Source organism: Eurypyga helias, unplaced genomic scaffold (genome assembly GCF_000690775.1).
Source record: "Eurypyga helias isolate BGI_N326 unplaced genomic scaffold, ASM69077v1 scaffold2791, whole genome shotgun sequence".
Taxonomy (NCBI): domain Eukaryota; kingdom Metazoa; phylum Chordata; class Aves; order Eurypygiformes; family Eurypygidae; genus Eurypyga; species Eurypyga helias.
Genome location: NW_010232584.1, coordinates 13,995 through 37,277, shown reverse-complemented (window position 1 = coordinate 37,277; position 23,283 = coordinate 13,995). Strand labels below are relative to the sequence as shown.

Below are 23,283 nucleotides of genomic sequence, written 5' to 3'. Positions count from 1 at the left end.
TGCCTATGGCAGGGGGGTTGGAACTAGATGGTCTTTAAGGTCTCTTCTAACCCAAACCATTCTATAGTTCTATGATTTAACAACATAGAATATTTTTTTTTTATTATAAAGATTTCCTTTCAAGCATATGGGAGTTCCTTGTTTTGCATTTTAGAATCTCCAACAAAATCAGTAATTTAATCAACCTGATGCATATAATTACTGTAGAATAAACTCAGTGATTGGACCGTTCAAAGGAGAGACCATCTTGGAAAACAAGAAGTTTGCATTAGTAAGGATTTCAGAGCCATCCCAGTAAATGAGGATTAGGCAGTTTTCTTTTAATGATTCTTCCTTCTACAGTTACTCACTGTTGAAGGTCTGATGAGGAGATCTTGAGGGAAAGCTATGTTCCTTAGGTAAAGAAAGGATATTTCACTAAATGGCACTGCTTCCTCTAAATCAGAGTATTAGAAATAGCCAGGACACTGCATGGTGACACCTGCTTAGTACTCCTGGGTGATGTTTAAATCAGAACCACTAGCCACACAGGATCATTAAATAATCCTATGGAATTTTTATAAGCGCATTACAGATAAACTGGAGCTCAGCCCAGACTAATATTCCTGACAGACAAGTAACATTTGCTTCAAATTCAATTAGATTGATTTAGTTTCAGTCCCTCTGCCAGGCTCTTCCACCAATTATAAAGATTGTGGTGTAACAGCCGCTTTTATCCCTCAACCCCTTTGTGTGCATTATATTAGATGCAAGGTCTGTATGCACAAGTGCCTAAGGACAAAGACAAATAAATAAATAAGTGGTTATTAGTGCTGCAGATCTATTCTCAACTTGTCTATAATTTGTGTTTGGGGCTAAGGACTCCCAGCTTGAGTTTTAGTCTTGCTTAAAAAAAATTCTGAATTGGGTATTGAGTGAGAGAATAAAGATAAACATCACAAATAAAACTTTAATTCAGGTACAAACAAAGTTATAACACTGAAGTTTTGCAGAGAGATAGAGACAAATCTATTTTATTAAACAAACACATAGCCTCTCAGGGAAAAATTTTACTGTCTGCCTATAGAGCAAAAGTTTTCTTTTAACTTTTAACATTCAGGAAGTGCATAGCTCAGAAAAGTAATACATTCACATTTAGCCACACCTTGAGAGGAAATTTTTGGAGAAGACACACACTGAAAGAAGTGGCTGAACAAACTGTTATCTTTGCTGCATGTTTGGTTGGTGGATAGGCGTGGCTGTGCCATTTGACAGCAAAGATTTAGGTAGTTAATCTGGGCAAACAGCTCTGGCATTTCCTCACTTGAATGCTTAATTTGTCAGCCTTCAAGTCTCACCTAACCTTCTTTTCACACAGAAGACAAACTTCTTGTAATCCTTGGGAGGAAAAAAAATCTAGCTGTAAACTTTCACTCATGCCCTTTCCAAAAAAAAAAAGAAAAAAGGACAACTAGGAAGGAACAGATAAATAGGAAAATCATCCTACCACATCAAGATAGTCTGACAGCATACAGAATTTCAGGGTCCAAAATAAGATTGTTCACCACTACCAGAACACAGAAGTTGAAATAAGAAACAGTGCTATAAACACAAACTTCTTTTCATAATATGGACTTTTATAAACACGTAGATAACCACTGAACAGTGCATATTTTTTATAACAGTTCGTGTTTCATATCCTATGAGAGATTTAGAATGGGCTTGTCTGATGGAATTAAGGGCATGAAGTAAAATGAAATTACTCCTGCACAACACTGCTTCTTTTTATTTTATAATCAGTTGCTGGTTTATATATGCTCCCCAGAAGTTAAGTTTCCTTAAACTGCTGTACTTCCACAGTGCCACAAAACCAAAGGGGAAACAGAAGATTGAATTAACTCCATCAAAACTGTCTCAGAGAACCAGAACTGAGGCCCTTACAATATTCTGAGTAGACTGTTCTACAGAATCAGCTTTCACTGGCCAGATGCTTAATCATTTGTTCTAGGCCTGTAAATTTCCAAAATATTTACAAGACCTTACCATTAATGCAAACACAAGTTCAATCTTTGCATTTTTTTTGGTGAGCTTTTCCTTTTAGAAATTCTTCAGTCAAAAAAGAGAAATATCTTACATGTGACTGCTTACTGACACTGCATAAACAAAATTACCTTGCCCTAAGGCAAGCAAAGTTCCCCAGAGGTTAATTGGGAGTTTTCCTTCAAATAATGCATACTATATTTCACTACATATTACCAGGTCATTTTACATAGCAACACAGCTGATAAGGAAGACACAATCTCAAGGGCATTAGTGGATTGTACCTTCTTTTAGAAAAACTAGGGATAAAAAAAAAAAAAACAACACCACACAAAAAACAAACCAGCCTCAGTGGGCCAGATTCCAAACTCCTCTGTTATGTAAGTATATTTGCAGAGAAACTATTAAGTTCACCCCTACTTGGGAATTCACTCTGGCTGCTGGCAAAAGTAAATACGTAGAATCTTAAATGTTAGAAAGCATTCCATAATTTGGGAGACTGTCCTCTTTGAATGATTTTTCGTAATTTTCATTTTGGGTCACAATCCTTTCCAAAATACTTTCTTACTGTGAGTTAACAACAAATACTAACATTGATTTCAGTAGGCCTACCTGACAGTGGTAAAATTTTTATGTCCAAGTAGAATACCAGAATTTGACCACACATGGAACTCCCTAAAATAATGAAATGTATTTCTAGAGACAAACATTCTTTTTATTGAGTACTTAATTGTCATTATAGCTTTTTCTATATTTCTGAGCTAACAACAAGCAAAATGTTAGCCTATTTTGGTCCAACCTTTGGAAGCACTGAAAACCATCTAAGAAGTAACTTCTGATTTGACCTTCAGGACTTAAAGGCCATTGGTCACTGCACACCTCATAAACAAAGAGTAATTTCCTTTCAACTGAATTTTGCATTTTATTAACAATATTTTAATGACTTTGACCATTATTCTACCAGCACTATCCATTCGATGAGGCCTGCATCCTAAGAATGAACATGAACCTTGCCATTCATTTCAGTGAGCGAATACTGATCGTTCACATTCAAGAAATAGTGTCTGATTAATTTCTTCCTTTTTCCCTAGAGCTCTAAAAGTAGTACTAACTGGAAAGCAATCTGATGGCATGAAGACATGTGACAAGACAATGTACTGTATGCAAATTGCAAGCTAAAGGAAGAAAACAAAAATCCTTTGTGAATGTTCAGGGTGCAGTCAGAACCTTTTACTTCCCTGCATCATATCCCAGATTCCCTATCTCCGGTTGGTGCAGGAAGATAGCAAAATCACTTTGGATCTCATTTGTGGAAAAGAGCAGAACAGGTGGTCAAGCTCCACTCTTTCAGCTGTGCTTTTATATATAGGTCTACTTTGGGACTGACCTTTCATAAGTTCTGAAAATGACTGCATGTACAGCTAGAAGCTGTGGGTAAGGATTCCTAGTCTTCTTTTTATGAAGAAGGTTGGCGTGGCACACCAAAAGCCATTAGCTGACACAAACAGCAGTAGAGTCATCAGACAGGAGAACCAAGACTTCAACTATGGATGCTTAGAAAAGTCTTGCAGAACGGGCCATCAGACTCTGTATTATCCTGGTCTCTCAGCCCAGTTGCTCTGTTGTCAGTTTAGCTGCACTGGCAGTGAGAATCTGAGTGGGGGTTTCCTGAGACCACTGAAATATCATGTGAAGGTACAATGCAATGATGTTCTTAAACAAAGGAACTCTTTAACCCTGTACATAATATATTTAAAGAAAAAAGTGATTTCTATTGCTTTGTTCAGGGAGGAAAATTTTAAGTCATATGTTTCCAATATTGCCAGCATAGTATAATATTTTACTGTGTCTAATGAGAGTTAACATAAAGAAAACAAAATATTACTTAAAGAAACCATAAATAAAAGATAATAAATACAATACCATGATTAGTGTATTATAATCAAGGATCTCTTTAGTATTTGAAAGGAAAAGAAATCCTTTGATAATTCCTTCATTCTATCCTGTGTCTCCTATTCAGAAACAATTGTACGTGTCCATTTATTTAATTCTTTTTTTCTCGTCAACTCAACAAAAAGACTTGAAGTACTTCTTAGCAGCGAATTTTATGAGTATGTTTTCACGAATTCCATAATAAAAAAACATACTTTTCTATGGCATGCAAGCAATAGAATGTACAAAATGTGTCATTTTTCCCTTCAAATTAATTCTACACTGTAGACAATAAAATACACCATTAGTAAATCACAATCTACACAGGAAAGAGCGGGGACTAATGATATGCAAGCATAGTTTGTGTTGCATTTCTCTTACAATCATCTGAGGAAAGAAGGCAAGAAATCATTGAAGTCAAACCCAAAAATATAAAATTCGAATCATCTGATAATTCCTAGTATACGGAAATATTAGTGGATAATAATAACGGGTTCAGTTAAAATGAACAGCAGAAATGTTGGCTTACTTTTCCAATGAGCTCTTCTCTAATCTTTCTTTCTCTCTTCTCTGACGTTCTTTGCTCTTCTTAACTCGAGTTTCCCACAGTCCTCTTATGAGGGAAAAGTCAAATATTATTACCTGATGCCCCATACTGTCGACATTGATCTTGTCCTGTAAGAACAAGCCATCGTGAAAGATATAAAGAGAAAATTAAGGAACTAAGCAATCATGATTCATTAAAATTATGAGGGGAAAAAATGCAGAAGTTAGAAGAAATAGTAGCATAGTTTCCATCTTGCCTAATTTGTCTAGGCTTTTGTGCTGGCAATAATCAATGCAACATACAATTAACTTAAATAAATACATAAAGTCTGTAGCAATGGCTAAATGTAATCTTTTTTACTCCTTGCAGTTTTGCCTTTCCAAGGTAATGACACAGTTGCAAAGAAATAGTAATTTGATTAAGTAACACTGATGAAAATAACTTTAAAGACTTTGTATTTTCAACAATTAAAGTAACTAATATCAAAATGAGAACTCATTAGAAAAAATTTATTCATTGTAAATCATGCAAAAGGACTTCATATTGGGTTTTCATGTAGTGGTCTTTATGCACCCAAGCTATCCAGTTCCAGTGGAAGTTGGGAATTTCCAGTGTTTGTATAAGTAGGTGATTATCTGTGAAAGGCATTGAGAGGCCAGCCCTGTAACAGAATGAAAATTTACCTAAGGCAAAGATAAGGGGAAGGGTTTGTGAACACATGGTCCCCATTTATTAGTATGTACAGCATTCCCTTTCAACAATGGAAGGCTTGTTATCAACATATTAGGTCCTGTACAGTTAAGAACCGAGATGAAATGGTCCCTAACCCACCAAGATTTCCATAGACAGTTAAACCCATGGAAATTTCTTGCAGGAACCCTGCACCTGCTGAAGTCTGTGACAGAGCTCTCGTTCCCTGTAACAGGCATGATGTTTCAGCTTGATCCCGTATGAACACTACCTTCTTTTAACTAGAAGAAGAAAACATGCTGTGTAGTATCTTTAACAACCACAAGAGATTCAGACCTCAGATTTACATCTTGTGAAACACAGCATGACCAGCAACACGGTGTTCTTTACTAAACTGTAGCAATAGTTCAGTAGTAACAAAGGAAACAAATCACCTATGAAATCATTAATGCAAGCACAGATACAGATCTTGACAAAACAGGTAAAACTGCAACTTTCTTGTTTGGAGTCACTGGTGAGGATACAATCATCACAATATACTGGTTTTCATAAAATGCAGCTAAATCGTCTACAGGGGACTTCTACCATGCGTAAATCTTTATAAAATGGTTTGCTGAAGCACTGCAAACAAGACTTATAAAAGAGAAGTTTGAATCCTTTTAAATATAACTGCTTCTTCAAAGATAAAAGAAAAGGAAAAATCAGTTGTTTAAACTTTGCTTGAGGTTTCATTAAAGATCACATCTATTACACCTTTCATAAGCTTAAAAAAAAAAAAAAAGAAAATCCCACTGAACCATCTACTGATCATTTAAAATGCAATCTACCCCTTCTTTACTGAGTGCTTTCAAGCTTGTATCTAATACTCTTGCCTCAGACCTTCCTGTGATCATTTTTTCCAAGCTCTATATCCTTCAACCAGGACTATTTATTATCTGTCCTTCTGTTATAATACTGAGAAGGAAGGGGAAATCATTCTCCCTGCTGCATTTTTCCTCTTTTGGCTTCATAACTGTCCCTTTTCTCTTTTAGCCCCTTTCACCTATACATCTCTCTATAACACATAACACAGAAAGGAATAATTTCTTCTGAGCCAGCAAAACAACCTCATGTCCTCTGAAAAATGCACAACGTGGACTAAAAGGGATTATGCATAGGTACACCAAGAGGAAAGGTTCTCACCTAAGGACCTTATTTGTCATCTTGGTAAGAAACACCATTACAAATACCTCCAAGTACTGGCACAGGGACTGATCAGAGACCAATATTTTTCTATGACATAATCTTCTGTATTTTAGGATGTTCATATAAACTGCTATCTTTGCTGTTCATAAAGATGCTCCTATTTCTTGTTTACCATTATGAGCACTAAAAATGTGGCAAAAATAGTTCCCAACCTGTCTGGAACCAACTGCTGATAACAGCTGACTCAAAACCCCATTAATAGCAGTGTAATGAGAATGGTGACCTTATTCTCAGTGGAAGGGTTTATCTATAATCAGCTGCACCCTTCTAAAACGTATTCACTAATAATTCACAGGAAACTGTTTACCGTATAAAATAAACCATTCTCCTCTGCTGCCCAGATCAAGAAACCCAGTGACAAGGACTTCCCCTCATAGTAGCTGCAGACCTGCAGTCACCCTGCAGGTTCTAATTCATTTTAATAGACCAATTCATAGCAGTGTGTTTTGGTAGAAGGACTATTGCAGGAGCTGAATTGCTGAGAGACATTGAAATGGCAGCTGGACACTTGACCTCTGTTCAAACTAGATGACCTTAATCAACACAAAGTCTGAATAAACTGTGAAAGTACTCTATTTCCTTGACTTGTTCCCCACCTTCCTGTCTCCCAGGTTAAGTCATCTGTTCTTTATTGAGACACTGATTTATTAGACACTCAGGTTGGAAAAGTTCATACAGATTTTATCCACTTATATTGGATTAGGCTGCAATGCATTGGAGTTTTTCTTCAATAGTAAAACCAAGCAGAGGCGCAACGTGAGTGGGAGGTGAGAGGTGTCCATCATAACTCCTCAGGACTAATCTCTTCAGAAGGAGCAAAGCCACAAATCCTGATCCAGTCACAGGTCACTAAGGCTTTAGAAATATTCATCAGGACAAACATGAAACTTTGCTGCTACCTATAACTCCAAAAAAGTCACCCAACAACCTCCACAGGACTGTTGCTTTACTCCATATCCTAGTCCAAAAAATAGGCATGAAGTATCAAGCACGATGGCAGAATGTATATTTCCCAAAGTTCAGACACCACCATTTTCCTGATGATGAGGTGTTGCCCAGAATAGCGAGCCTGACAAGCTGGCAGAAACTAGACATACCTGATCCTAAGTGTTCTGCAGGGTGCTTATCCATGCATGGCAAGAATATGCAACAGAAGAAGCAACTATCAATAATAATTTCCATTTTTAGAAATACATAGGGCTTTACCCATTCAAGTTCCCATACAACAGTTGCTTTCTTCCAGTAATCGGGTTAGGCCTGAACAAGAAAACCCAGCGCTATCACCTGTTAGTCACAGGTGAGAAGTTACATTTGGGTAGAGAAATGCCTCATTATAAACTCCTTTCTAACTTCTACTCTTCAACTGGGAAGGAGTCATTCCACACCTCTGTTCGGTCACATACTTAGGTTCTGCGCAGGTAGTCATTATTAGCATCTTATCCATTTTCAGAAACCATAGAACCAGTGAGGTTGCAAAGGGCCTCTGGAGGTCACTAGTCCAACTGCCCTGCTCAAAGCCAACACATGGATATCCACCCAAATCTACACATACTTCAGTCCCCTTCCTCTTCCAAGTTCCCCATCCTTTTGTAATTCAGCATCGCTCCTTTCACACCCCCTACTTAAACATGCTCATTAAGGACAAGCACCGGTCATACTTGTGAGGATTATCTGACCCACTACTTTAGCAGTAAGTGAAACAAAAACCATACTCATTCCTCACTCAAACAGGCAACCTTGCTTTCATCAAGGACAAGACCTGAGCACGAAAGTGACAACTACCTACACCTGCAAGGCCCTACTTCATAACTACACTGAGTTTGCAGCGTAATGCCTCCTTCCTTGGGTGACATCTAAATTATGCTGTAGATCGTCAGCACACCTTTCTTAGATGATGCACGGTTATAACGTTCATTCAGTCTGATGAGTTACCAGTGAGACAGATCACAAAAGCAAGGCTTTTCAGTAAAGTATGGTAATGAAAGCACAGTGCTTTCCAGGGGAAAAGGGATTCAGGAACATAAAGAGAATGCAAAGATGTCATTTACAAGAGAATCACTTGTGGAGAAAATAGTTCTCTGTGTGTCTATGGAAACAAATAATCTTATCTTAGCCATTTACACCTCCCAAGAAGTAATCTACAAGGCCTCAATCAATATCCTTAAAAGGCAACATACTGGGAAGGCAGTCTGATTTCTTATCTTTCTCAGCTCTGAAACAAAGCAAGTCTTGCAGGATACATTTCTTTTTTTCATTACTACAAGATTTTTCCCTTCATAAACAGATACACATTACATTTAAGGCATGATTTTAAAGTAATATATATTTTAAGTAATTAACTTTAAAAATAAAAAAGAGCCTTTTTGATAATAAGTGTTTACATTATGTGGCAAAGTGATACTGGAGTTTCTAACCAGAGAAACTTAACACTAATGGCAGAGCAAAGAAGTTTTCCTTTGCTTCACTCCTTCCCTCTCTTTTTATGTTACTTATGAAAAGGGAGAAGAAAAAAATAATACTTTGGAGGAAAGAAAGATCCCTTTGAACCCCATGGCCTTTACAACATCTTCTCATCCTCAACTAGTAAGCTAGGTCACCTGCAACCTGGCTCCAGTTTTCATTGAGGGACTCACAGGGGGCAATTCTTGCAACTAGAATTTCCCCTCTCTACATTCTAAACCACAAATTCATATTTCTTCCCTCAGGGTTGTACTTTCAGTCTTGGATACTATGACGTACAAACTTTTCCCAATTCTACCATTCCAGAACCTTGTACCTTCACTACAGCTCTTTACCAAGCACCTGTCTCAGCCTTGCCCTACTGCAAACCCCATCTCAACATTGAAACCCATCTTTATTTCTTTCCAGGTGAATGTATTAATCACTGCCTCTCTGGGCCAGCTGAGGCAAAAAGTGCTTGCTCACATAAGATCACTCTTTTGCTGTCAATATTTGGGTTTAGGTCTCTGATCACCATGAGCTATCCCAGTATGGAACAGAACAAATGCCTCCACAGACACGTCTGTAAGGTTTCTGGTCTTAAAAAGAAGACAACACTGTTCCTTTACAATCTTGCAAAAATTGTATTAATTTAACTGTATATATAAATAGGTCTATTAAAATCAAACACAGTCATTATTTGTATAAGGATATTGACATTTGCAAGCATTTGGAGGATTAGGTGGCAAAAAAGCAAACTCTTAGTGATGATATTCATCATATGTTTTCCTTTAAATGATACAACATCAATGACAAATGTTATTGCTAGTGAAAATCTGCTGAAGTATGTTCATGGATTATTTTCATCACTTGTATTATCTTTTCGTTTTAATAGATTCACCTAAAAGTACACAGACAGTTCTCTAACACCTGCTTCAGACTTTCTTCTTTAAACAGTAGAAGTTCCAAGGAGTTCTAGACCAGAATCTATTCCGTAAGGTACTGAAAATCTGCAGAATGTAGAAGAAGATTATGCCTTGCAATGTCCATAATCTTTATTATTTTCATTCATTTTTATTCATGTTGTTGCTGCAAAGAGATGTGTACTTCAGACCCTGTCAACCCACCAGTGAAACTGGAGAGTTTTAGTGTGTTACCCCTAAATGGCCTTGTTCCCTTCAGCTACTGGTATCTCCCCACCTTGTTTACAGCTCCACCACAGACCTGCGAGATGTTTCCACAGCCATCTTTGACAGCAGCCAGTGATCTCATGACCCCTTACTTTTATTTGTACCCACTTGGCCTCTGAACACAGAGCAGGCGTTTAACTCCTTTGGGTTTGGTTCTCTGGTTTTGTTTTTGTTTTTTCTGGGCTAATAAAAAGTGGTGGAAATGATGATTTGCAGGACTTCAGGAAGTGTAACCAAGCTGGGATATGGAGGAACACTCAGGCAACTGGGTTTTGAAATGGGACTGCCTTTTGGTGGGTCATGGTGTTTAATGCTGAAGGAGTTTCATCTCAGTTACCTGGGCTTGCCATCACACGAAGCCATGGTCTGCCTGATCTTCAATAAGTGAACTGAGGTTACATAAGCTAAAAGTACACTGAATTCCAGGCAGAAGGCCTTCCACAGAGAAATGTCCTTCAGTTCAGCAGCTTCACTGAAGGAACAGTTTGCAGCCTTTCTGCACTCAGCATTTGAGATATATCACTGTATAGGTGCATTGAGGAGCATACTGGGAAAAAAAAAAAAAAAGGAAAAGGAAAGAAAGTAATGGAGCACAGGGGAGAAGTGTTCTTAGGTATGATGACAGTGTGGCCTTCTAAAACTGACTGTACCAACTCTTCTATGGCTTCTTGCTCTTCACCAGCATTATCTGTCTTGTCTGGAGTGGGTTGAATAGAGCCGGCCATAAGCCAAAATTATATTGGCTTTATTATGCTACAGTCTAGCCTTCTCTGAACACAGCTGGCATCAGTGTTAATGCAGGCCAACCTGCCTGTGCACAGTGTATTCCCTAGCACAAGATCTGTGTCTTCTCTTGATTCTGGAATATGTTCAATGGATTTTTGATACTACAGGTACAGCCAATACTAGCCTTTGTTACTGCTCTCTTGAGTTTGTATGGGGTCTGGCTGCCTTCGATAACAGCACTGTGTATACTTTCTTTCCCTGCTTTACATGAGTTCCCAAATTATTAATATTTTGGTTTCTTCAATTTGTTTAACAGCCTTGTTCGCTTGGGTCCTTTTTTCTTCCAGATAATCACTGTGGGAGATCTGCTGCAGTCTTATGAATATTACTGGCAGGATTACATAGGGGAAAATGTGGGTGAACATATTTCCTACCAATCCTGCAAATAATTTCTTAGGAAATAAGCTCGCTCACACTGTGCATCAGAATGATCAAGTCATTTATCTCACAAGTCTTTAAATAATTCAAAGAAATCCTGACTTTTGGATAGCAACTGAACACATTTTTTGTGTTATCAAGGAAAGATTAAATTACAGAAACATGCTGTGATTGAAAGAGCAATCGAAATGATGACAATGTTCATAGTATACAACCATATTGTGCTAACTGTGCACAGATTGTAACTGAAATAGTGCTTCCCTATGCCTCTTGGGGAGTGGGAGAGGACTGCATAGCAGGAAGCTGTTCTTCCCTACCTAGTCTTGCTGCCAGCAACAATCTCTTGTTGTTCTACACCAGCAGGGAATTATCCTCCCCACTAGTTTGGCCAGTTTATCTGTCGCTAGACTTGCGGAATGGGCAGGTTTCACAGTCAGAGTTTTGAGTCCGGGATTCAAGTTAGGTTGTGCTTCACATCATACATGCATGCATGTGATGGCTGGGTCCTGGGGAGCATGTGGGCAGGGCAATGCTATGGATCACAGCAGGTGCTCCCCTGAAGGTCTGAGTCCACAGGGATCCAGCAAATGCAGCTGCACTGCGGAATAAATAGAAGAGGAAAGGGACAAGCTGCTCCAGGGCTGGAGAAAGCAGTCCTGACACCTGGACATGAGCCCAGATGTTTTGGGAGTTTGAAATGTTCCCTCCTGCTCTCTCAAGAGCACAGTCCCAGCCAGACGGCTCCTAGATAAACAAACACAGACAGACAGTGACACTTTCAAGCTATTAATTAGTCCAGCTTTCACTGAAGTTAATTTCAGAAATTAGTCTCTTTGTATATCACTGGGCTTAATCCTGAATGCTATGATAAATCAAGTTCTTTTTTAGTTTTCTGCTTTAGCTATTTCATAGAAGAAGCATTTAAGAACAAAATCTGACATTAACCTCTTTCGCACACAAACAGCTTTTGCATTGGATACGTACCACAGCTAAGAGAGCAAATATGTCTTTTCTTAACCTACTCCTACTTCAGATAGAAATAACTATGAACATCTAAAATTTTAAAAAATATGTGAATATAGACATGCAAAGGCTGAGCTTGTTTTCCACACATTTTCGCGTGCGTATTTCTTTGTCCTGTGCTGCAGCACGATGTCTTACTGACAGTTTTCATTAATCAGTTCCTATTCTAGATGTAAATTAACCAGTCTCAAAAACAAGATTCCTCTTTATCACTGCAGTCTCCACATCTTGATTTTTAGACAATTTTTCACAGGGTTATTCATTAATTAGGTCTTTAATTATGGATTAATTAGCAGCTGAATTACAATATTCCTTATACTTCCTCAACTCTTGTAGCACTAATATGTTCGCCATCAAGCATGATAGATGTTACATAAGCAAGGGGATTTATTACAGATGTATTCCCCTAGCACTTCAGTGAGCTGACTAATTATTCAAAGTGATACTTCTACCGACAATGAAGCTAATGAAACACTGGACTGACGCCTGTGACATAAATCCATGCAATCCATGCTTTTTTTTTTTTCCACTGGGCCTTGCTGAAGAGAGGTGTAATTCTCATAAGATTGAGAGAGGGCTGATGTATTTGAAATGGGCATGTATTTTAAGGCTGTTTCTTGTCAAAGGAAAAATAGTAAGCTCAAAAGTGTATTACATATTTTTAAAGGTGGTTGCAGCTATGAATATAGCTGTAGTCAGCAGGTGAAAACAATTGTCTTAGGTAGCAGGCAACAGAGTTCTGGGACAGCTAGAGCATGTACGAAGAACTGGTTAGAGAGACCCCACTTAATTACTCATACAAAGACTCATGGCAAATAAAACTGCACTCTGTGCCACTGAACAAAACAGAGAGGCTTTCATATACAATTAGATGATCTTAATTAAGCATGAAGTTACAGTCTCAGGTTTCTCAGACTTGTTTTACGCCATCTGTTTTTTCTGTTTCATTGACTTATTCTCATTCGTCTTAATGTTAATGGACCTGGCCCATTACCAAGAACTAGAGTTACTACTGTTACCTTTCATGTACAAGGTCCAGCCTCTGAAATTATCTATGTGTATGACAGCATCATAAATGTTTTTTTAGGCTCCCTGTCCTAATTGAGACTAGCCGAAGATCTTCAAAATTTTTATAATTTCCTTTTGCTTCCGGGGTCCATTTTCCATGAACTGACCTAAGTATCCAGTCCGATCACCTGCATCTTCCTTTACTGCAAAAGGAGAGCTAAAACCTACATCTGATGTATGGCATCAAGCCTCTTAGTCCTATTTCCAGTGTTAAATACATGAATATTTTAGTCATATCACTAATAAAATGTTCATAGCCAGTTCCTAAGTAGGCAGATTCTGTGAGTTAAGAAGGTATGGCAGACAATTTAGATAAGCAAGAGAAGATGCTTTTAACTACCCCAGCAGCCATGTTATTTTAGCTCAAATGGTCCAAACCCCACCACATAGTCATGGGGTGGCAGGTGTATTTTATCAGCTCTCATTTCTCACCACAGATGTGTCTTTAGCCTTTTCCACAAAATCTTCTGGTGCCTGTGGATAGGAGACACAGGTGGTATGGACAGCTGGACATCTTCCTTTGAATTATTCTCCACCTTCATCTTCTGTCTGAGAAGACCAAAGTAGATGAAACTCTTTGGTAGGGCCTACCTCTTTGGCTAATGGGCATTATCATTCATCACTGATCCTTGAAATGGTGCTCAGTTAGCTAGCATTGACAGGAAGATAACTGGTCAGTACCTTTTACCCTACAGAAAGTAACATGTCAGTGATAGCACATAAATACTTATGGTAGCAACAACAACAACAATAATGACAATATTTGACTTTAAATGATAGGCTTTGTTCACAAAAGATTTAACAGGCTAGATTTCTTATACCAGTTAGATTAACTGTAAGTGGCCTTCAGAAACTGAGGTTCTATAACTCTTTTCAAATTCCACTCTAAATTTTGACAGACAACAAAGATAAATGGCCAACCTCTCCAACCATTTTCTTATGGAAAATCATTCTCACACCAGCATATGTCCTTGTGATGTAATAGCAAGGGCTTATTACAACTGAGTCACGGAGTGAGTCTTGAAAGCTTTCCTAAATTATAAAGTTTGGGTTTGTCACAGGAGTAAATCTACTTAGAGGAACTATATATGGGATGAATCTTAGTTTCTTTAAAGATAGCCAGCAAACACACCACTTTGGACTAACACTCCGGTGTTTCAGCTATTTTTCCCATATACATTAGCATTTAAAAATCCACAGCACAGTAGCAGCAATGCAGACCTGATAATGACTTCTCACTATTTCCCACCTTGACCCTACAGATCTGAGGAAACACAATAATCAGCAAAACTGTCACTTACCTACTACTAAAGAACACGAGTGTCCAGAGCTCCCGAGTGTGCTCTGCAGTTATTCAATTTGGGACACTGAGGTTGTTTATAGCAGCAGCATAGCTCATGGCCAGCCAGACCTGTTTGAACCCCACAGCGTGACTAGCTTTCCAGATGTACTAATATGCTATATTTGTAAAGCGATAACATGATCTGCAGTCTTACAGCAGAGACTAAGGCAGGATAAAGTATCTACACTGCATGACTCAACACAGGATGAGAAACAACAGTGCTAGAGCAGCATCTCATTTGCACCAAGGGAAGTGTCACAAAGCTAATGTTGCTCATGCTTATGTGATTTCCTTGGAAAAGGGCAAGGAGAATAAAAAAAAATAAACATAGTCGGCTTTCTTCTGGTATAGACTGTCTCTCCCTCCCTACATGCATGAAAGTGCAAGAGACAGACACACATGCAATCAGTCACTGTGCAGTTGCCACAAGTGATTAATTTACAATAAATTCTGCTTTTACTTGCTGATGGTGGCTCAATTTTAAGCCCACTGCTGAGTATGGATGGCAGAATTCCTGCTTACTGTTAGTGTTGCCCCATGGCTCAGCACGGTAGGGCTGGGGGGAGCTGGAGGTGGTCGTTTCTGCAGCATCACTGAGGCTGGGGCTGATGGTCCCAAGGGCCTAACATGGGGTCCTGGGCAGTTAGCAGGTGGGGGAGGACCCACTCAGGGCAGGAACTGGGGGATGCAGGCAGGGATAGGGAGGGCCCACCAATGCCCTCAGGGTCCTGACTATTCAGCATGAATGGCTGAAATTTTCTGATTGTACCTTTGATGAAATAAATCCCTTCATTCCTAACTACAAAATCTTTCTTAGTCAAAGAATAACTGATTTACACCTAACTACAGAAAGCAGGAAAGCACTTTTGGTGCAAGGTTTGGCATCTGAGGTTTTAAAAAATGAAGTTTCTCATCAGAAATTTTTCCAAAAACTGTTTTGATTTAATCTTCTTTTAAACTCAGCTTTTCAATGTAAATATTATTTAATTTTCTGACCAAAAAAATGGCATTTTTCAACCATCCTTGTTTATTATTCATTACTGCCAGTAATAATAAGCATTAATTACAGCAGCTGGGCTTGGCTGAAACTCAGATACTAGCTTTACATTGCTGTGTTATAAGTGCCCTCACTGAAATCACATCACATTAGTACCAATGGAAGGGGAAAGTCAGGGAAAACCATGAACTGTGGATTTAAACATTCCATTTTGTCTTCAAGCCTGAAGGAGGTAATATCAGGATTGACTTTGATCTTTTTCAATGCAGCTGTGTTTCAGGGTATGCCTGAAGGCTCTGCATCACAAGTCCTTACTGTTCAGTCATCTTATTCTTCACAAACATCGGTCATAAAAGTGTATTGATCACTACTACCACATCTGAGTTGCCTAAGACATTTTTTTCATCTGATACATCTGCCCACCAACATGCACATTTTTTGCTAGATAACTATCTGGGTTTCCTGTAGCAGTGAGGCATGTCAGACTTCAGTTGCAAGAGCTGACGAAGAAACCAGTGAGGGAGACAATACTTTGGAGCAGAGAAAGTGCATCCTTTGTGTCATCAAAAGCACACTTTGTATTTCTGCTTTCCTGTACACTGTCTAAGAAAACATGTTCTTATATTTTTGTTCAGAACACAATAAGATGAAAAAATCCTTAATTAGCAATTATATTCAAAACATGTGATCTCCACCATGTGGGTCTTTCAGGATCCACCCTTTGCTGTACACCTTTGATTTTGAGTGAGGAAGGTAAGAGGTCTTCTGCTCTTTAAATATTGTAATACAGGGATGTGTCTTAGCAACAGAGAACTGACCTTGCAGTTAGTTCTCTCCCCCTAGTCAAGGAGTCATAGGTCAGCCATTCTTCAAATCATAATCATAGGCTATCCATGAGAAGGGCAGACTTGGGATGTGTGCCAAGAAGGGACTGAGAAAAAAAAAAAAAAAAGATTAGCTGGTGAAATAGGCACCTTCTAATTAAAAAAAAAAAAAAAAAAAGCTGCACTATGAAGAAGAAGACACTAATGGAATAAGAAGTGAGGAAGAGTACGAGAGATTCTGAGGAGGTATAAAAAGTGACTGAAGAGATGGAAAGAGAGAGAGAATATATAATATTGCTTAGTAGTGGATCTCAGTATACTATACAAAAAAAAAAAAAAATCAAGGAAAAGGAAAGTTCTAAGTTAAGTCAATACCTAAACATGTCTCCAGAACCAGCTTCATTCAAAGAGTATCTTGCATCTAAGATTGCACAAATCCAGTCAAAGTGTAGCCCATTCTTGGAGATAACAGGTGAGTTGCTCTACCAGCAAACAGTGGGAAAAGATTGGATATTATGGAAAACATCACAAACAAGGGAGTAGTAGACAGCACAGACCTGTGAACAGACAGGAGTCTTGTTTAACCAAACTTACGAGCAGGCTTAAACCAATTTAAGGTTGACAGAGACTGATTCCATCAAAGATATTCTCTGCATACTGCATACAACATCCCAGTGCAGCAGCAGCGTTAGTCTGCCAGAGGCAAACTGGCCTCTGCAGAATCTCAGACATGGCACTGAACACCTGCCACAGTGTTCCCCTAGGAAGTGCACCTCATCCAGCCGACCCAGTACACCAACCAGGGTGTATGTAGTCATGTGACACTGCAGTCTACTGAATCATCTTTCTGGACAAGGCCCACTGCCTGGAAGTGGTACCAAAACAGTCATTTCATAAAGAGGCAGGTCTATTTTGACTGCTGGAGCTCATCAGCCTCACTGGACTGAAGCTGTTGCCAAATGAAGATGGAGCCTGCACTGAAATCCCTGGCATCCCAGTCTTGGGAACAACATGCAAAAATGCCCAAGCTGTCACAGTGTGAAGCCAGCTGTTCCATGAGACAGCAGCTATATTGCTTCCCGTGATGAGCTCGCCCTGAAAGCAATACAGCCTTGCTCATGAATCACTGTACTCATCTAACCCTGCTACCATCCTGAGATAGTAGATCCTCTACCCATGGCACTGATAAATTAACGACTCAGATAATCCAAATGGGGGAACTGACAGTTGACTATTGAACAAACCAAGGGATATTTCTTTTTTCCACATCCAGTCTAGCTGGAGTTCCTCTACTTAAACAATCTCTTCTACTGTGCCACTTTATAGAAAACTCACAAAGTAAAGGCAACAAAGATACTAACAACACAATCTACTACATAAATAATTGCTATAGATAAACAATTGTAATAGATTTGCTTATTTTTCTGATCTCTCTTCCTTGTTCATTCTACTATAGGTAATAACATGCAATTAAATTAAGAGCAGTAGAATACTTTGGATATTCAGGTGAGTGTCTGGTAACACAGGCTCCAGCCAAGCCCCAGTATGGGTGGAAGTGGGAAGAGCTTTTAGTGTAGACAAGGCACCTTCACACTAACACTTCAGACAGAAAAGACTGACAACAGAAGTGCTTCTAGAATAGCTGTCATCAAAACACCTATTGGAAAGAAACACATGAAAATTAACAGCTTTTTAGGGGCATATTTCCCATAAAAACAGAACAAAGTAAATCTATAAGTAGACACACACAGTCAGGCTGAAGAGGGGATACAACTTGCTATATTCATTTATCATCTGCTGAATAGTACAGTTCAGCAAACCAAAACCTTTTTTTTGCTTTGTTTTCAAACTATCTATGTGGCCCACTGTCTAGAGCTGTCAGAACTGCAGAATGGCTGTAATAATACTGCAGAATCCGTAAGTCACATTACAGAGCACCTCAATAGGGCAGATTCTTATATATGTGATCTTTCAGTCTTGAGGGCTCAGGCCTTTCTGATACAATATCAGCATGAACCAAGGGAAGGATCCAGTTTATAAGTCCTGACAGAGCTACAGCCCAGACATGACTGTTCTGAAATATGCCCAGAGCATTAGCATGATGGGAAAAGTCTCAGGCAATATTTGTAATTCTGGGTTGTGAGTTACACCATCTTGTTGTCATATCTGTATTATGAAGCTTTTTGTGCAGATTTACCTCTGATAACACCAAAGTGCTTCAGCAGGCTTGGCTTATGCCTCAGTTTATGGCTTTTTTCGTGAGGTTTCATAGCTCTGCTCAAAACAAACATTTCTTCTGCTTCATCAGTGACCCTGTTTACATAGCAGGTAAGTCCTCAAGAGTCACAGCTCTCAAGTGATCTGGGAATAAGCAACTCTCAAAAAACTACATGATACCTATAGAGTTGTCCTTGTTATTTCATAAATGACTTTGAAATAATTTCATCTCATTTAGGTTGTTTGTCCAGAAGTAAAGGGCCCTTCAGTGAATGTTCATGGACCTTAAAATCATGACAGAAAGAATGTCTCAGATCTCCTGAAGGATTTTGCAGGCACTGTGAGGAACAAGTATAACACTTAAAATCAAGAGTTGTACAGTACACCACAGATTTTGCCAGTCTCTCTGAGGAGACAACAAGACTGTGACTGGATGAATTCTTCCCAGGAGGTTGTTAACAAGGTTGTAAGTGATTCCAAGATGAAAATGTGTCAGTTAATAATAATCTTAGCATTAGCATTTGATGATCAGCCTTCCATGTGAAAGATGTCCAAAGACATAAGTGGAAGCACGGCTTTAATCAACCTCAGACTTCTTTCAGAACTACTGTCCTGGTTTCAGCTGGGATAGAGTTTTCTTCCTAGTAGCTAGTATAGTGCTGTATTTTGGATTAAGAATGAGAATAACGTTGCTAACACACTGATGTTGCTAAGCAATGTTTACACTATGTCAAGGACTTCTCATCTTCTTATAATAACTCACCAGTGAAGATGCTGGGGAGACACAAGAAGTTGTGAGGGGACACAGTCAGGACAGCTAAAACAAACTGGCCAAAGGGATATTCTGTACCATATGACATCATGCTCAGAATATAAACTAGGGGGAAAGATATATGGGGGCTGCTTCTTGGGAACTGGCTGGGCATTGGTCAGTGGGTAGCGAGCAACTGCATCATGCATCACTTGGTTTGTATGTTTTTGTATTATTATTATTATCTCTGTTGTTATAGTTAGTTGTTGTTGTTATTGTTATTGTATTATTGTTGTTGTTGGTTTTCTTTCTATTTCTGCCTTATTAAACTGTCTCTATCTCCATCCACATATTTTCCTTTTTTTTCCAATTCTCTCCTCCATCCCACTGCAGGGAGGGAGGTGGGATGGGGAGGGTGGAGGGCAATGAGCAAACAGCTGTGGTACTTAGCTGCCTGCCAGCCAGGTTAAACCGTAACAGTCCTCTTGGTGCCCAAAGTGGGTCTTGATGTCTTGAGATAATGACAAATCTGACCAGAACATGTTAGAAAACATTTGTTATAAGCATCCATTAAATTAGTTTAATAGTCACTGGTCACAATGTTGATTGATTTGCTCTTAAAAGTTGTGCTTGTACTCAGCCTTGTGTTACATAACGACTTACTTGCAATATGTGTTCTCTATTGTGCAGTTTATCACCTCGGAGATCTTGGTCAAGGTTATCATTTTCTTGTACTTTAAGCACTGGCTTATGATATGATAAAATTTCTAGTCATGTGACTAATCTGGTATTTATACTCAATACTGCCATCGTCTCCATACTTCAGGAACCATCTCTCAGAAATCATTAACAATTACGCTCCTTACTTTTTATCCTTGGAAAGCAAATCAGTGTGGGAGACAAGGGGAGACACTTTCTTCTGCTAATTCAGCATCCCTTTCTCCTTCCCCTTCCCCTTCTCCTCCAGGCTAATTACCATAACTCTTGGGAATTTTGAATATTTTTGGGGTGTTCAAATCAGCATATCTGTGTTGCTGTCTCCTATTCCTGAATGTGATTCAGGTCTTGTTAAATTAAAGTATTTAAGGACAGCAACCAGAGATCTACCCCAAGGCTAGATAGTTAGGAGTGGCAGGGCATGTGATGTAGTATGGGCAAGTACCTGGGACAGTGGACACCTCTAATATTTTTAGAACTTAACCCCTGAACAAGTGCAGAATCCTGAAAAGCTAGTAAAATATTTGGGAAAAGTATGCTGTCACTGTAGTAACTCCAGAGAGAGACAAATGGCTGCAGTGTGATGGGGCCTGCCCATGTCTATCCAGCCCTTTTTAATGCTGTCCATTACCCTCAGGGGAAGAAGTTCTCTGGATCTGACAACAAAACAACAGGCACTGCAGTCACTCCAACCCTGGTGACAGGCACTGCACCTGAACCAGAGAACCAACCCATGATGGTATCAGTTGCACCTATACACAAGAAGAAATATTGGGAGAGAAAGGCATTCTGAGATTATATGATTCTATTTTATTTCAGCTATTAAACTGTACTTATCTCAACCCACGCTGTTTTTCACTTTTACTCTTCTGATTCCAGGCCAGTGAGTGAGCGAGCAGCGGTGTGACGCTCAGTTGCTGGCTGAGGTTAAAGCACAACGGTCATTTATGTTAACCAACATGGGACTCAAATGGTTTGAGATAACAACAGATTAACCAGAGTGTATTAAGTTAACAGTTGCAGATCATGATATTGATTCTTCTGTTCTCAATATTAGTTTATCTGATCTGCACCATGATCTTTTTTTTTCTGTAAATGTTAATGATTGGTGTTGGGTTTTGCAGTTTGCTGTGCTCTGCAGTGATTAGTGATGTTTTGCCTGGGAGATTTGTTATTAAAACAATGGCCTTCTGCTTACTCTGGTATTTGAACTTTGCACTGAAGCCATTACTGTACTTCATGCACCATCTCGTGGAGACAATTAGCAATTATAGTTCTTCCTCTAGGAGGTTTTTATGGAGAAAATACAGAATGGCAGCAGACAGAGTAGAACCACTGTTCTGATTTTCATGAAGAGGCGTCTGACTTGTATTTACAAGAAGTGAGTAACAAATACTATAACCAGGCCAAGAGGGAACCTGCCTCTAGCTGAATGAGGAAAGGGACAACTGTGTTTACTGGACTGAGCGGATTCTGTGGTCTGGCACATCAGACCCACAGGAATATAACGTTCTAGTGGACACCAGACAGAGTGTACCTTTATGCCACCAGGCTATAAAGGGGCAGAACCCATCTGTATTTCAGGAGCAACAAAGGGATTCCAATAGTTGATGGTACTGGAAGCCAAAGTGAACCTAACTGGGGATGAGTGGTAGAAGCACCCTGTTGTAACTGGCCCAGAGGCTCTGTGCATCTTTGACAAAAACTACCTCAAGAGATGGTATTTTAAGTACACAAAAGGATAGTGGTGGGCTTTTTCTATAACTGCTCTTGTAGAGGGAGGAAATTAAACAACTGTCCATCTTGCCGGGTGTCTCAGAAAACCCTTCTGTTATGGGGCACCTGAGGATCAAAGAACAACAGGTGCTGATCACCACCACAATGGTGCACTGGTGGCAATATTGCACTCCTTGATTCCCGTCCATAAGCCGATCTGTCAGCCAAGGAGTGATCAGCAAGGAGTTGTAACTCACAGTCCCATATGTCCAACATGAAAGTCTAATGAAGAGTGCAGACTAACAGTGGAATATCACGGCCTGAATGAAGTCACACCACTGCTGAGTGCTGCCGTGCTGGACATGTTAGCATGCCAATGCAAACTGGAGTCAAAGGCAGACAAGTGGTACGCCACAATTGACACTGCTGATGCATTTTTATCAATCCCTTTGGCAGAGGGCTGTAGGCCACAGTTTGCTATTACTTGGAGGGGCACCCAGTACACCTGGAATCGACTGCCCCAGGGGTGGAAACATAACCCTACCATTTACCATGGACTGATCCAGACCACACTGGAATAGGTGAAGCTCCAGAACACCTGCAATACATCCATGACAACATCATATGGGGCACCACAGCAGGAAAAGATTTTGAGAAAGGGAGGAAGGTAGTCCAAATCCTTCTGGAAGATGGGTTTACTATAAAACAAAGAAAAATCAAGGGACCTGTACAGGTGGTCTGGTTTTGAGGACTAAAATAGCAAGATGGACAGACTCAGAACTCAATGCATGTGATAACATAACAGCTATGTCCCCAGCACCTGGCAAAAAAGAAACACAAACTTTCCTAGGCATTGTGGGTCTTTGGAGAATGCATATTCCAAATTACAGTCAGATTGTAAGCCCTCTTTATGAAGTGACAGAAGAAAAATTATTTCAAATGGGTCCCTAAGAAATTACAAACCTTTGAACAAATCAAACAGTACATAGTCCATGCAGTAGCACTTGGACCAGTCCAGACAGGGCCAAAGGTAAAGAATGTACTCTACACCGCAGCCAGGGAGAATGGTCCTACCTAGAGTGTCTGGCAGAAAGAACCAAGGGAGACTCAAGGTCGACTCTTGGGGTTTTCAAGTCAGGCATACAGAGCATCCAAGCCCTGATATACTCCAACTGAAAAAGAGATACTGGCAGGATATGAAGGGGCTTGAACTGCATAGGAAGTTGTTGGTACTGAAACACAGCTCTTCCTGGCACCTCGGTTGCTGATTCTGGTGGATGTTCAAAGGGAGGGTCATCTTCACACATCCTGCAACTGACACTAGCTAGAATAAGTGGGCCACACTGATCACACAGCAGGCTAGAATAGGAAACCCCAGTCACCCAGGAATCCTGGAACTGAT

General features: G+C 39.5%; 1 protein-coding gene across 1 annotated transcript in view; it reads right to left on the bottom strand.

Moving 5' to 3' along the window:
* LOC104516921 (leucine-rich repeat-containing protein 2-like) overlaps positions 1-4,605 on the bottom strand; it is a gene marked incomplete at its 3' end in the record, with an annotated part of 17,955 nt that extends 13,350 nt beyond the window's left edge. The window contains exon 1 of the mRNA XM_010161425.1: positions 4,481-4,605. Within this exon, the coding sequence (XP_010159727.1) occupies positions 4,481-4,605 (125 nt within the window). The remainder of the gene's footprint in view (positions 1-4,480) is intronic.
* Positions 4,606-23,283: the final 18,678 nt, after the last annotated feature.